General features: G+C 36.4%; 1 protein-coding gene across 2 annotated transcripts in view; it reads left to right on the top strand.

The window, feature by feature from the left end:
• nrxn3a (neurexin 3a) overlaps positions 1–16,943 on the top strand; it is a 114,321-nt gene that overhangs the window by 40,037 nt on the left and 57,341 nt on the right. The window contains exons 6-7 of one of the 2 annotated variants that reach the window (XM_055038139.1): positions 15,286–15,587; positions 15,788–15,832. In XM_055038139.1, coding sequence (XP_054894114.1) covers positions 15,286–15,587; positions 15,788–15,832 — 347 coding nt within the window. The remainder of the gene's footprint in view (positions 1–15,285; positions 15,588–15,787; positions 15,833–16,943) is intronic. The other variant, XM_055038140.1, reaches the window with a different exon arrangement.

The following is a 16,943-nucleotide window of genomic DNA, read 5'->3' as shown; positions in this document are numbered from 1 at the left end:
AGCCTCACTAGGGAGAGGAGGGGTCGATCATTGTGTGATTATTAGCCCTCCTTGGGGGCTTTTGTCTGGGCCCCATGAGAGAAAGGAGGTTAAAGCTACTTAGCCTGAGGAAGGCCTCTCAAAGCTGTCTCTGTGTGTCGAGGAACATTATCGCTCTCCTGCTGACCAAAATCACTTAATGTTTTTGTCAAATCTTCAGTCTCTTGTCAGCTGAACACTGACACAAGGCCTGGTAAAGTGGACCAATTTAAATGAAAATACACTACGTAAAGTAGATTTTTGGCTTGTGCTTATGATTTTTGAAGTGAATTCCCATCAAGGTTATGAGAGACAAATCTTACAGTTGAAGCTGCAAGTCTCTTGTTGTCGCCAGTTAATAAAACTTGACTTTTTTCCTTCAAGTTGAAGTTAAGTAAACTTTAGTGTATAGTTCCAGATGTCCCATAGCTCAGTTTAAACTGCAATTTGCACCTCTTTACGTCTCTGCATGTCACCTGGTTCAGGAAGTGGATGTTCCCACCCTCCAATGCCTTTCTATTTTAAAGTCAGCACTTTCTCTCTCGGTAATCCTAAGGACAAATTTGTCATCATTTTTTTTACTATAAGAAAAAAAAAACATACTTAAGCCTTGGTCGTTGGAACTCGGTCCAACTTCTATTAAAGAGCACCAACTTCTCATACACAGTGTACTTCTAAACTGAGTCCAAGATGGCAATAGACTTCTATTCCTCCAAAACAAACTGTCTATCAATAAGATTTTTCCTTTATTCAATCCAAACCTCGCAGGTCAGCAGCCACATGAATGGATTTCAGTGTATCCTGCAAAATTTGTAAAGTTCACAGTAAGTGTGATAAAATGGGAGTAAGGGTATAGTGGAACAAGCTGAAGATACAAGAATGACCTACCAATTAATACCTGTAATTTGGTTTAGTAATAAGATTACTGCTTTGAAATAAATTCAAATATTTGATTTAGACCAGTTTCTCATTCTGAATCACAGTTAGTCAGCCTTTTAGTGTGTGAATGTCTGATTGGTTTATTTTAAAATGTTCTCCATTATACTTCCTTAATATAAACCCACTATTGATCAAAACTAACAATATCTGTCTCATGTTTATTAATATTAACAGCTCCAACTTACAGTTCATCAAGATCAAATATTAGTCCTTTACAGCCGGTGCCCTATGATGTTGAAATGCTTCTCAGAAGTCCTGAATCAAATAATTTTGTCCTGTGTAAGGAAAATGTCTATAAAGTAAGTAACTGAATTATGTTAGCCAGGTATGTTGGGGCGAGAAATGCATCAAAACGTTATGAGACATTGTCACTCAAGAACTGGAGTTTGACTTCATTGCTTGTATAACAAATTCATCCTTCCATTTAAGGGGTATATAAACCTTATTATCTTTTGGATAACAAAAGAAAGCATTCTAAAAGAACGAGGGGAACACATGAAAAGAAAAAAAAGCCCAGGTATCAAGTCCTGTTGTACTTGTATAGAGTGAGCACTTTTCCAAAGACTGCCTAATGGTGCTGCAGAGTGGTACAATCTGACCTACAATCACTGGGGTGTCATATTCTGAGATGATTATGCACAAAATTCTCCACAAAAAGACCAAATATTACTACTTAATAAAATCAGGCCAGGATGAAAAACAAGTAGAATACAAGTTTTATAGAAAACCAACATGCGCCCAATTGAAACAAAAGCAAATTGACTGCAGAGTAGATGTGAACGTGGTGTAATGATATTTGAGAAATTTTCAACATGTTTGATTTACTATCATTTTCTCATTTGTAATCACTTACCTGCAGTAATCCAGTTAAATTTTAATAATCCTAATTATAACATATTGCTTTGTTAAAAAGTCATATTCATCCATCACCAGCTTTACCTCGACAGACTCTGACAGGCATCTCATCTTCTCCTCTGCAGCGTCTCCTCATTAGGCCGCAACGTGCACGCAGCATTAGGCCTGCCACATCTCATCGCAGCAGACGTCCACTCTGCTCTGGACACACTGTGTGGAAGCACCACCCTACAGCTGTCCTTCAGAAATCACTTTAGTGCCGTGATTAATGCGTCCCCCGTGTCATCTGTCCCCCCTCAAAATGCAATTATGTTTTTGAGTTAAAGGACAAACTGTCCATCAGAGGAGCATGATTACAAATCAGAGAGAAATGGTGACTGGCAGAGGAGCTTGAAGAGAAGTGCTGGTTTAAATGGCTTCAATGTGGAGGAGAGCAGGGAAGAAAAGGAAAGCAACACAGAGAAAAGGGCAAAGAGTTGAGTTACAAATTCATTAATAATATAAAAAATGGGGGAATGATAAAGACTTTGAAAACGAAACAACCATGGCATAACTGATCTCTGTTTTATGTTCTTTCAATTCAACAAATATTTGCGATGCCTATTAAAAGCATTCAACCTCTTTGAATGTTTCCCTTTATTAAACTATCATTACTATAGTTTAGCTTCTTTTTTTATTACAATATGTTTAATCAAAGTAAAAGCAAAACAAGTAGTGTAAAATAAGCATAAATAATCTCTTCTTAGTTTACCAACTTTATTCAACAGAGAGCCAACTGCAGGCTTATGCCAAAAGTGTCAGATTCTCAGTGCAGGTGATATGTGTAAATGACTCTAGTAGGTAAGACATCCTTTCCTGTAAGGTCCAATCTCATCTCTGGAGCTCATAAGGGGGAAACACCTATGGATTGGTAGACTGGGATGGTTGGTAACCTTAATCTTTAAGAAATAAGAAATGGGCACAGAGAGAGCGCTCCGTCTATAAAGGAATCAGATTCAAGGTTTCCCTTTGGATTCCTACACAAGGCTTTACAGTGGACCAGATTGTTGCCCTTGCAGAATAGCTGAGGCCATGACCACAGATGCTTTATGGCTCTTGAGAAGGCTTATGATTGTGTTCTTCATAGTATAGCCATTTACCATGATGCCATGAGTTGCTCTACTGCTTCCTAAGCATGGCAGTCAGTCCTAATGCAAACCACCAGCAGTCAGAGCAGAGAGCACTTTATAACCATGCAAGTGAATCCCACATGTGCAAAGCTGAGAAGAGGTATTGGTGGATATTGATGGATGCTTGCCACACTTGCTATTCCAACTACTGACCAAAATGTCAGGTATCTAAGTGAGATGATTTTACACCCAAATGCAGGGCTGTATGATGTAGACATCAACCAAGCTGTGTTGTTGTAACAAAATAATTTGATTGCAGTAGCCACAATTCAACCATAGCATGCCAGCACTGACTGTCTTAAGGCACAGACTGTCTTAGGCCACATACGGTAGAATTGAACAAATCTACACCAAAGTGTCAAAATTGGTTAAAAACAAACAAACAAACAAACAAAAAAAAACAAACAAACAAAAACATTTTGCGTAACATCCTCAAGAACAAGTTTAGGAAGTTTATTTGCAAACAGTAATTGATTTGGGTTTTAGTTGGTCTTTAAATCAAAATTCCTTCAAGACAGAAATGATGATTTTTTTCCAAATATTGCAAATTATTTTAGAAACCGAACATTTAAAATATGGAGAGCAATTTTTAGTGAACTGACATATTACTGACAATGTTATGTCATTAATCGATATACAGTCTCATTGTTTCCTTTTGTGTTTAACTGAATATTTGCTGCATGCCTAGTGATTCCCACTCAAAAATATTTACTATTTTGGCTCCCAGAATAAACATCAAATGGCTGTAAAGAAAAAAACGATCAAACACCAGCTTAGCTTTTCACACAGGTTATAAACAGCCTCTGTTTAATGATTTCAAAAGAATGTGTCGTGGAAAAAAAAACGTTTTTTTTATGATCAAAGGAGAACACAAACAGTTTTTTATTCACCGACCTTCCCTCCTCATTTATTCAACTTCATTCTCTTTTTGTAAGACTTCCTTCAGCCCCCACCATTTCCTTGTAACCATGGAGACCGCCAACTGAGAAATGGCAACTGTGGCCCTTCATTAGCTTTCAACACAAGCTCTGACAGCCCAAATAATGGCCAATGAGTGCGTGTGTATGTGTGTGTTTAGGGATGTGGCATTATGTCGGGCAGTAAATGAAAAGCCTGCAGGGATGAAGCCAACCTCTCTGTCATAGTTCAGAGAATTGCATGTGCATGTGTGTGTGTGGGTGTGTGTGTGTGTAGGGGTGTGTGTGTGGGTGTGTGCGTGTGTGTGTGTGTGTGTGTGTGTGTGTGTGTGTGTGTGTGTGCGCCTTTCATACTTTGTGTATATGTGGGAAGACGAGCATGTGTGAAGGCCTGCAGACATACATAAGGATTTCTAATGAACACATGCAGACAGCCGTTACAACCCACTTCAGATGTTTAACCTTTTCTGATCCAAGTGTATTATTTTTCACATTTGATTTAAGATTCACTACTGCTTTTACCACGTTTGCTTTTTACATATACTTAAAAACAACCGCATAATTTAGCGTAAAAAAATTGACAGATTTTCATAAAGGTGAAAGCATCATTTTTAAGGAACAGTCTTTCTATCCAACATACCAAGGAATTTGTTGCAACCAGTAGAAGGTGTCAGAGATAACGGTTCTGATGTTGTCATGTACAGGGCAAGTGTAGAACTTTTCAGCCCAGGAGTTTGTCGAGAAAGTAAAATAAAAATCTAACCTGAGCACAGCTTAACCCTAATCTCATTGCAAAATACTGTGTCATACTGTGTTATTGTCATCATACTCTTTACTTTATTTACACACAAACTTTCTGATTTAAAAAATATATTAAATCAATTGACAGTATCATGAGAGTGAAGTGAAGTTGTGTATATGCTGCAAAAACAAGCCTGTATGTTAACACACCTGTTAAATGTCCTTCTTTGTCATTTTGACCTATTTAAATTTATTTACAATTCCAAATACACACAAACAAATTTGCTGCTCATTTTCCACCTGTTAGTGAAATATTTTTCATATCCAAGAAATCTGCAAAATCTAAAACCAATTGGTGAAAAAAATGTTCCACGACATTCTCCAATGCTGTGGAACATTAGAGAAGTCTGAAATCTGCTTTTGATATTTTCAAGGTTGTGAAAAGTGAATTGTAAAAAAATAATTTGCATTTCAAATTGTATTTGTTGTCCCATCATCTAAAGGATACTTTCTTCCATCCATCTATCCATTTCTGTCTTTTGTTGCTTCCTTGCGTATTTCATTGTGTTCATTCTCCTCCATGGTCTTTCTTCTTTCCTGGTGACCTTTCTTTCCTTCTTTTTATTGTGTTCTTCTTTGTTTCATTTCTTACTGGCTTCTTTTCCTTCCTTGGTGGAAGGAAAGACGGAGCTATGAGCTGTCCTCTGCATTCATTCCTTGTGACCTTCCCAAAGGTTTCACACTGGTAAAATATATGAAATGGATGTTCATCGATGGCTACAAAAGCAAAACCTGTTGGCTGTGTGTTGAGTAGGTTTTATGGTGTTGCATAGTGGATTATTGTTAAGGCTATAGGCCTCCTCAATCCCTTGTCATAACATGAGACTTTAATTGCCTTCATGTACTCATGGTTTTGTTTCCTGACCCGATTGTCTAAATGTAGTCAAAATTGCAGCATCTCATCATTTTCCCACTGTGGGATGTTCCCTGACTGCTTCCATTCCCCTGCTTTCTGCTGCTCCTGTGGGTTTTAGCATCACACAGCAGACATCCCAACGCACCACTGGTCAAGCCTTGGAACAAATGGAAATCCACCAGCATGCTGAAATTACTGATGGTTATCTCCACCCTTTCACCATCTTCCCTCCCCTTTGGAGTTGCTCTTCCCTCAGCCATCCGATCAGTCTTTGCACTGTTCAGGGAGGAGGATTACTCTTATTACAGCTGCTTTCATCTCTTTTATTCTCTACATCTCTAGTATTTATGTCTTCCACATGTTACAACCATTTAGGTTGATTACAGCAGTTAATAATAAAGACAGCTGTTTTTTTCTTTCACACAAAGTAAATTAGGTACAGTATGGCTCAACGTTTACTCAAGAGTATAATTATGATTGAAATTATGATAAAAATGCTTTTATTAGAAGCATTTTTTTCTGACTACTGAGACTTATTTGTTTCTAAAATTATATCACCAGCTGCTTTGAAATATGATCGTAATTTGCTTAATTGACAAAAAGACATAGGAAAAAAGAAGGAAATAGTAAAACAAGGGCAAAGGGTGGGCCTCTAAAACTGGCAATTTCCACATTTCTCAGAGTTTGCAGAAGTACCACATGATAAACGATGAGCATAGCAACTGTTAACTGAGATGCAGTGGGTGTTATAAACTCACTATGCAGAGCTAGGGATGGTGTTGATGTGACGGTATTGTCAATGTATGAGACAAGACAGTTCACCATGTTGAGTTGCAAAGAACATGACAAAATATTAGCATTAGTGAGACATTGCCACATTTATTTCTATTACTTAATGTGTTTTTTCTTACTTTTAAATGTCTTCATAGTCTAAACTTTCCATGTTTATTGGATATGTGCCTATTTGAATGCCATCAGGTGGCCCCTCTTCAATGGAACTTTTTCTTGCATCGTATTATAAATGGATTCTCTCCGAATTTTCAAAGCCATTCTTAAAACACATCTTTTAAAGGTTGGTTTATGGAAGTTTGTATGTATCATCAACTTTTTGAGTTTAAAATCTATGATTTTGGTAATCATTCTTTGGCTTCTGTAATCATTCTTTGGCTTTCCACTGGTCTCTGACACATTACATCTAAGACTGATTTATTTAAATAAAGTGTGTTATAGTTTCATTCTAAATTGGGATTATTGACAAAAATGCACACAAAGTTCCACAGAATATTCTGGTATGCTTTATCAACGTATTTTGGATTGAAAATCATAAATGACTCAAACTTTAGTTTAGATACAAATTTCTGAAGCTCCAGAGCAGATCTCACCTTAAACATTACCAGCTAGCACTACGGTACTTTCCAGTCGCCATATGCATTGTGTTTGCAAATTATCTGTATCCACTCGTCACTCCGCCACCATTTTATTTTTATGACAAGCTGTCAAAATTTAACCGCACAGGATTTAACCGTGACTAAGGGTTCTTCAATGTGCTTTGAATCAAATGTTGTTACCATTTAATTCTGCAGTCCTTGTAAGCCAGCCATGTCATTCAACTGGGGAACTAAAGTTGAATGAACTTCCTGTGTAATCTCAAATTAAAAGCCTCTAACATATTTATAACAGTGGATCAAATGTGAAGTTTTTGCAATCTTATTTGGGGATTATTATTGTAGCTTCAACATAATTCTGAGGAAATCACATGTTTTCATCACATCCTAAGTGGTAAGTTTGTTTAGATCGAAGCCAAGACTTTTTTTAAGCAGGAAAATGATTTTGTCCTCTGGACATTTGACTTGCCTGTAGCTGAATTAGAATAGGCCGTAAAACATTTCTATGATTGATTTTGCACTGGATGACCAAAAATCCAGCCAGGGCTTGGTGAAATATTTAAAGAGAGTCTTTGAGGTTTTGGTATACATAATATCTGTTCAGTGGGGACTTGTTCACACCAGCGGCCATTAAAAATGTATAGGATGACTGGGCATGCTGGTCTCATGCTTACGCTATAAGGCAGTCATGGAGTGGCACATGTGATCTAATGCAGAGTTTAACAATTCCAGTTTTTCAGGACCAGAGGTGCATATTCTGCATTACTCTGTGCTCCAACATACCTGACCCAAAGAAATATTTTTTGCAGAACTCTAAGAATAGTTTTGGTGACTGCCTGACAGACAACATCTTCTGCTAAAAGCTTCTGAGTGCTGAACTGATTTCGTCACTAATTTACTGCTAGATAAAATTAGTGTAGCCTTCGGTATTTTTGCTCAAATTTAGGTGTTTTACAGTCACAAAGATCCTGCAGCACCACTAAAACCTTCAGAAGAAGCATTTTATTCAAAGTAAAATGATTATATTTGCCGTTATATTATTTTACAGACAATACAACATGAAAAAAAAAATTGCTTTAAATTTTATTTCTAAATACAATTTTAAAAATGGGCCTCGAGAACTCCAGTAATTCAGCTCATTCTGTTGGAGACTTTAGACTATTAATTATGTAAAAACACAATGTTGGTGTGTAAATTTGTCTTTGAGTACTTAAGATTTTCATTTTGACTATTAAGGCAAACCTCTCTGATGAGTGTAAACAAGTGGGACTCAAAAACACTTAAAGCTCTTCATGGATACGAATCAATTCCAGAATGGATTTTAAGTGTTGTGAGAAGGAGTGAAACCATCGTAAGGTGGGAAAGATGTAAGCATCGCTCTATGAAATTCATTTAATACACTTTAACAAAGTAAATGTTGATGAGATTAAACATTACAGATAGTCATTAAAATGCTGAAGTTTCCCCTACAACTCAGATAAACAAATAATTCAGGTTAAGCCTTCAAGGTGCTTTAAGTCAATACATTTTTGTTTGTTTTTACTTTTTTGTTTTAGATTTTGACTTTCTCAGAAAACAACAGAATATAACACAATGCACTTGGCCTGCTGTTCTTTATATATTTTACAAAGCTCCATGTTCATCTGGTTGAACCCTTCTCACAAGTGGAAACAGTAGCTCCAGAGCTGCTGGAACAAGTCAACCATTTTGTGCCTTTCAACTCATGTCCACTTATTATGTTGAGGCCTTGCATGAATCCTCTTCTTTGAAGTTTTAGTGTCACAGCTCCGTTTGGTATGCAGTTGCTGTAAGGAGTCTCCCTCAACTCTAATTTACAGTTTCTGCCCCGAGAGGAAGGAAGAGCCCAGCAATCACATTCGTATTCAGTGCAAACCGAGATAATGCTTCTCTCAATCTGCTGCTCCTTCTATGCTCCACTCGTCACATGTGTTTTCATCTTTTTAAATTTTTTTTATGAACAGTACTTCTCCTCTGCAGGTTAACATGTCCTCACAGCAACAATGTCAGTCGCTTCTTCAGATGATCACTGGGCTGAAACAGGATGTCATTATGAAATTTCTGCTTTTTAACATCAGAGTTGATCCTATAGTTAAAAACCTAATTCTTTAATCATGTCTGGAAAATGTTCTACGAAACGAAACAAAACAAAAAATGTATTTGGTCTCAAATCAATGTTTACCTTTAATTTCTGTTAATTTGTAGATGAAAGATGGTGTCATGTTTAAGGCTGCAAGAGTGTTTGCATCATTCTATTTTCTTTAAAAAAGCATGTTAACCAGCTATGATGTCTCAGACATAATGTTTCTAAAACTGCCATTAATGACAAGGACCAGAAGGGTTTGAGAAATCAGGTTCCAAAAATACATTATTTTATGTTTAACTCATCACTGTAATATTTTCAGTCTTTTTTTATTGTTGAAGACATTTTCTCATTTACCATGTTTATAAAGAAAGAACAAATGAATATATTTTTTTTAAGTTGTGTTCAATTATCTCTCTGTTGTAATTTGCATGTGTAAAAGAAACTCCACTGAGAAAAGCCCCAGTAACGTTCATGCAATGATCTCACATCCTCTTAAATGACTTATAGACAACAAAAATAAATCACTTTGATTTTCTCTGGTCTGCAAACAGCTGGCCACTGTTTTTCAAGTATTTGAGTTATTGTAGGCAATTTTTTTTTTCTATTTGAAAAGAACCAGAAACTGCAGCCAAGTTATTATAGTTGATTCGCGTCTTCCTACAGAAGTACTGTAGTTACTGGTTAGACCTGCACACTGTGGTCTCTCACCTTTTCTTACAACAGGCAATGAGAGATGATTTAAAAACGATTTTACATCCTATTTTTTAAAAACCTTTTTCAGTAAAATGAATAAAAGATGAAGAAAACTGTGGAAATTATAGCTACCTGTGGTTTCCGAAATTTATAAAGCATCTCATTTTTAATCGTAACCCTTCAGTATTTGGAGGGCTGATTAAGACAATAATATGTCTTAAGCGATCAAGCAGAGGCTAGGAACTTTATCCTGTGAAGAATAGAAGGCTGAGCCAATAGATTAAGAGAAATGTAAGGACCATAGAAAAAGATCATTAGCTAAGTAAAAGACTGATGGGGCTGCATTCCAGGAGAAAATAGTCTCCAAATTGGGGCAGGAACAACACCTAATGAACAGAAATGGAGACAGATGAGTGTCACTAAATGGAGTTTTCTTGATTCAAACAATGTGATTTAGAGTTTAAGGGATGTGATGTGGTCTAGAGTTGTGTTTATCACGTCAAATGTTTCTCATTATTAATTGTGACCAATTTAAAGGCTCTAGTTACACTGGTCCAGGTACAGAATTGATGTTGTGACAACCAGGTATTATTTAAATTATTACATTTCGTTGTTCAATTGCAACATGACTGGCAAAGCTGAAGCAAAATGTGAAGGTGTCTTCAGAGCTCTAAATCTATTCTTTTTGAATGTTTCTGTGTGATTTGTTTCTGACTTATTTACCAAGCGTAAAACTAGTTGACTTGGGATTATGCGTGTATCACTTTAGTTACTTGAGTTGGCATTGGTATCACTGCTCTTAGCTTTACAATCAAATGGTTTATTATTGCTAGTTGGTCATTAACATCTATAGCTTATATCTGATGTTTAATGAAGACTCCAAGTGAAATCAATGTTGAAAGTCTCTAAAGAGTTCTCCTGTTGTGGTTTTTAAAACAGAAATCAGTACTGGACATGCACAACATGGGCTTCTATATGTTTATTTAATCTTATTAAAATACATCAAAGCTATCTATATTTCTATCTATATATATAAATGCTTGCTGGAGGTATGTACTCTTTTGAAGTTTTAAATTTTACCCGCTACCATTTGACTGTAATACATGTAATGCACGAGCAAGTGAATGAGTTTGACGCTATAAAGTTCACCAGAAATCGCATGTGCGGTAAACAAGAAGAAAGAGAGGTGCCAAGTCGTTTAAAGCCGACAAGACGGCTTTAAATGTCAAGTCAATATTTGAAAGCAAGGCCAACACGGACCGAGTTGGTCGTGCTAAGTCTGTGTATAATCTGTTATGAGACTACAATCTTCCATAATGATTTTGTTTACTCATCCACTGCCATCGCCAAAACTACTGGCAGTTATTTATAAAGCAGTGCAGTATATATTCATAACCTCTCCTGTTCACTGATTGGTCCGGTTGAAATTCAACAGAGGAATCAACTTTAATGGGAGAAAACCCAGATGGAACAGTGAAGAGAGACTAAAATCTTTCTTCTGAAGTAATATCATATTATCTAAAGTAATAGTACTCCAGAGAGAGGCCTGACCCATGTAAATGTTCACTTTGGGAGCAATGTTGAAACTAGTGTAAAAAAATTCACAAAATCTTTAACATTTCTGGTCATTGTTGAATCTGGAGACACCAATATCCCGGACAGTTCATGATTTATCATGGTGGCCCATGCAGAATCAGTAAAAAGTCCACACTTCATAAATCAAAATGTCAATGTATTATTTAAAAGCCAATGACTTATTTATTGCTGGTTTATGTTCATACTAAACCTGGTGCCACTGAGCCCTGTCAAAACATTAAAAATTAATGCAAAACAATCCATAGTATTCATTAATAAATGCTTTCAGGTCATTCATCATAATCCACTCAATAGTAGGTTGAAGTTATCAGAGCAAATTGCCGTTTGTAGTAATTCTTTCAACAATAAAATGCTAAAAATTTGCCAAAAAAACTTTGCTGCTTTGCTACTAGGAGTAGCTAACAGTCTTTAGATGTTAGGATTATTTACTGTGTCTATAGCTTTTTTTTCTTCTGCCATTTCTCCTGACGTTTTTATGGATGACCCCTCATAGGACTCATTCCAGCTCATCCATCAAATGAAGGCTCCAAATAGAACAGCTTACGGATGCCATTAAAACTATTATGGGGTGATAACAATCTCCTCACCTCAGCCTTATTTCAGCGATAAAGACCTCAGATTCATTCTCACTTCATTAATATACCGTCTTTCAAGCACTATGGCTTCCTCTCTAGACAAGTTTAATCTCATATATATATATTTTTTTCACTGGATCACCACATCCATAAAAGAGGGATTGTACAGTATAAATGTATAGTAGCTTGGTGGCTCATTTTTCTATATATAATGTTTTCCTTCTTTTTTATTTAATTTTTTAAATGTTTTTAGAAAGAAGGGCCATAGTCTTATCATGTCCCTGCGGGAAAACTTACTTATGGATGCACTGGCGTAGTTCCTCTTGCACACAGACTGAGCTGCATTTTTCTTCACAGTGGGCTATAGATGGAGACAGAAAAAGGGATGCTTTCTCACCTTGGGGGAGCTATGTTGGAGGCCAGATGCAATTTGACTTTGCCTGCTTAAAAAACAGCAGATAAGAAGAAGACAACTCATACTTTAAGAAAAAAGCATTGTATTTATAGTCTTTGCCTATTTTCTTTGCATTATTTTAGTTTTATGTTTATGTCCACTGTTACTCATATGACTTTAAGAGGATTTTGTGAAGACAAGCAGTTTTGAGTTGTTTAATCCTACTCTGTGATTTTTCTGACTGTATGGTCTTGTATTAAAACAATTGTACCATAAATAGAGCGATCGTAGCTTCGGTGAATGTTTGAAAGAAATTTGATCTTAGCAAAGTGGAATGAATACAACAGAAATGTGCCAAACTTTACTCATTCTTAACAATGGGTGTGCATACCCAGATAATATCACCCCTATATCAAACATTTAGTGCCAGAGGAAGTTTAACATTCTTTTTTTTTCTTTCATCCTTACAGCAATCATTGAAAATCTCAGTTTTTGTCCTTTCATGCTTTGCATAAAAATTACAGTCTATACAATAACCCTGAAATGTGTTGTGGTGGGAGTACTGTTGCCTCACAGGAGTGATTATGTCTTATGGTTTTTGTGTGTGGACTTTGCATTCTGTGCAAGTACAGCTATGAAAATATATCTTATGTAGACCAAGGAGAAAGAGAGCTAGACATTTGCTCATTGGCCAAAAGTCTGTTTTACATTTAATTTGGATTTACATAACATTTCTCTTTTGACATTAAATTAAAAGAATAACCAAACCTTGAGAGTTGTAGCAACTGAAAAAAACTTTGGTATTATTAAGGAAGGACTATGGTTGCAAAGAGAAAAGTACCGCTTTTAATATTTCAGTCCCCTGCTGACCCGGTCTTTGAACCAATCTAGTTGGATGAAAGCTGTTGAGCACTCACTGGGAGGAACCAAGTGGTTGAACTCAATTTACATCTGTCTCAAATGCTTTTAAATGTTTGTTTAATTCAGGATTTAATTATTTTTCAGAATGTATCTAAAGATTCTGTGTTAAATTGAGTCGGTGAACACAGAAACGTTGCTTGGAGCTTGAATGATGAAACAGGAGAAACAAGTTTTCAATGTGTTTTTGAGAAGAGTGGATTGGAGTGGAAATATAGTGTTCAAGTTGTTACTTATGTTAAATGAAAGTAAATGCAAACAGTCATCTGTGGACTCATTTGAAGTCCTCTGATTTTTTTCTTTTCTGAAGGGAAACAATGCTGACCAGTAGGATGCAATGATTTGGGAATTGTGTAATTCATCTATTCCTCCACAACATGGTCATCCCACCAGTGAGCTATGTTTATGGCTGTAAAATTTGTGTATTTTGCAAAACACCTTACTTTTTGAATCACAGCAGTCATGTTATCAATAACTGGATGTTACTACTGGTGGAAAAGATGAGAAACTTGACAAGAGTCGATAGGAGGGTGAGGGTTTTAATGACTTGTCGCTTGTTATTCGCAAAAAAAAGAAAAATACAGATTTTTGGTTTTATTTTTTTTTACATTATAATGGAAACACTGCTATTGGCGAGAATTATAGATGATTAAAGTCCCTAAGGGCTACGTTTATAGTGACTGTAGTCTTCATTTGCAACACATACAACAAATGGTTGGAAAGGTTTATTTAATATTACTTTATAGGGATGTAGATTTATTTATTTTTATGTTTCAGACACTGTTGAGAAAACTTGCTGGTCATTGAAGTGGAACCATTGAACATAGAATAGAGTTAGGACAACAATGTTGTTCTAGTGATGCCATTTGACCTATGAATAACATCTGAATGATGGCATCCAGATGTTGGTTTGTGTAATCTGGTTGGAGGTAGTCAACCTTATCTTAGACAGTCCACAGTATACCCTAAATATGTTGTCACTACAATGATTTGGGCACAGGGTGTTTATGAAAATAAAATTGGATATGAAACAAGCGGGGAGGTTCATTTCTAAAGTTCCACTGCAAAAACAGATCCTTCTCTCTTTGTATTGGATTTTGTCTGGACACAAAGTCCAGTATTTTTGCAGAAGAGACAGCAAGTTAATTGAAGATGATGTTCTAGATAACAACTCCTGAGTGGACCATTTTTCTGTGTTAGACCTCAGCTCTCTGTTGCGCTCTACTCTTTCCCTACTCCTTTCTTCTTCTATGTGTTCCCTTACCCTTCTATCAAGGTCACAAATACATCCAGAGTCTGTGGCTTCCCTCTGTGTGATCACAAACATGACCACTGTGTCACAGTGTCTCTCTGACAGGCAATTTCACTGGAAAGATTATACTTTGATGTTGGTATGTGATGGCTCTCAGCGTTCTTTTCTGTCACGTGCTGAGGATTTTTGAAGGTGTCTTATCATGATACTTATTTTAGACCAAATTTGCAAAGATTAGCACAGGATTATTGCATCTTCTCCCTGATCTATATCTACAGTTCAGTCAGTTTCAAAACAAAACAGCTTTTAGATTCAGATAAAGCACAGTTCCTTGCAAGTATAACCTAACACCAACAAATACATATTTCTTTAAAGAAAGCCATGACAACCACCATTTCCAGTTGATCATAACCGTAGTAATGGATACAGCAAATATATTGAAGAGGGTGATCTGGCCACCATTGAGCTTTTATGTATACAGGGTGTTTACAGTAGTAGAGCTACTACTCCATATATGAAGGCTATTTGTTTTTGGCGCAGTCTTGCAAGGTTTGATTCCTGACCTCTTTAGCAATAATGTATGGGTTCCGCTGTTCCTTCTTCTGATCTTCTTTCTAATTACTTTAAAAAAGCAACAAGATCTTAAAAAAGAAGAGTGTATGTGGAGTAATGTGGAATGCAGATATGTCACACACAAAAACTGAGTAATTCCTGCTAAATGTTTTGTTGCAAGCTGTTGAATCCTTATGATCCCACAGCTTAATATTGTCTTTCTCATCTTTCTGATCCTGATTCATTTTCTTCCCACCACAGCAAGGGAAGAAAACGTTGCCACCTTCCGTGGTTCGGAGTACTTCTGTTATGACCTCTCCCAGAACCCAATCCAGAGCAGCAGCGACGAGATCACGCTGTCCTTCAAGACGTGGCAGCGTAACGGCCTCATCCTGCATACGGGGAAGTCAGCTGACTACGTCAACCTGGCTCTAAAGGACGGTGCGGTCTCCCTAGTCATCAACTTGGGTTCTGGAGCGTTTGAAGCCATCGTTGAACCGGTCAACGGGAAATTCAATGACAACTCATGGCATGATGTGAAAGTGACCCGGAACTTGCGACAGGTAAGGCCCAGTGTTGGGGAAGATTACTCCACATGCAGTTAGATTAGAAACTTGTTTGTTTTGGACAGTGCTGTTCATTTCATGCCTCTCCCCTTAACCTGGCTTGTTTTTGTGTGCACAGATGTTCAAATTAATTTTATGTATTTTATTTATAATTTTTTAGTAAATTCACATTTTACCCAACCCACCTTTTTGCCAAGACTACAGGTACTGGACCCGACTTGGTAAACAAACTCCACTGTATGGTAGATATCATTTAACTCATTGTCATACCTTAGTTTGCAATCTCTCTTTTCTTCCTCCTGTGTGATTTCTGGCTAAGTTTGCTGAAAATGGCACCAACAGAATTAAATTACTAACTGGGCTCGGATGTTTTTTTCTCACTCTCTTAAGTCTTCTTTTCTGATTGTTTCACTTCAATATCAAACTCTACATATGTAGAAATCAGGTCGACTCATGCATCCTTTTACTGATTAACACAAGGCAAGACACACTGCAGGAGGCAACTGAATCTAACCAAACTAAAGCATTTTACCTGTAATAAATTCTCAGTAACAGTAGTTAATTTGGGAGTACTTTGGACCCATGAGGAGCTCACCCATTACGTGCTCCAGTAACTGCCTGACAATAGACCCCTGCTTATTTGCAGTTCAGAATTTGCTGATTTTTCTATGGATCTGACTCCACTACTTTACTTCTGTGGACTAACCAGTTTAAAAGTTATTGGCAACATGAGAATGAATTTTAGTTATGAATTTACTGGCAAGGCAATTATATAAACATTATCTAAAAAAGTAAGTCTGAATTTTCAACTTACTGACATTCATTTAGTATTGAGTCAGTAAAGAATGAATAAAGATCAGAAATGTTAAAAATAATAATAAGTTCGACTACAAAGACAAATTTAAGTCCAGTAATATTAAAAATAAGTTTAGAAACTTCTTAGAAATTTAAATCAATCAAATACATGTACATTTTACAGGATGATGATTTATATTGAAATCTATTCAGAATAGCAAAAATGGGAGAGATCTGCACAGATCAGAGCCCACAAGTGAAACTCTGACCAATAAGAAAAGCTATTAAAAAATGAATTGCTCTGTTTTTATTGGCTATTATGTCAGTCAATCGTTGACCATTTAAAATGGTTACATTCTTTTATTACAATGCAACTGAATGCATCAGTAATACCTAGTTAATTACTCTAGATTTTTATCTTTCTATGAAAAAAAAATGTTAAATTAGGGATTATGATTCCATGTTTTATAATTGTATTGGTCACAGTTGTTTAGCAGCGCAGCTTTCTTTCATAAATTGGTCATTTCTCTTGCTGCACTTCTCTGTCCTGCATGTTTG

The sequence above is a fragment of the Poeciliopsis prolifica genome, unplaced genomic scaffold, assembly GCF_027474105.1.
Source record: "Poeciliopsis prolifica strain line A6 unplaced genomic scaffold, Auburn_PproV2 SCAFFOLD013, whole genome shotgun sequence".
Lineage (NCBI taxonomy): Eukaryota > Metazoa > Chordata > Actinopteri > Cyprinodontiformes > Poeciliidae > Poeciliopsis > Poeciliopsis prolifica.
This window is presented reverse-complemented; position numbering and strand designations above follow the sequence as displayed.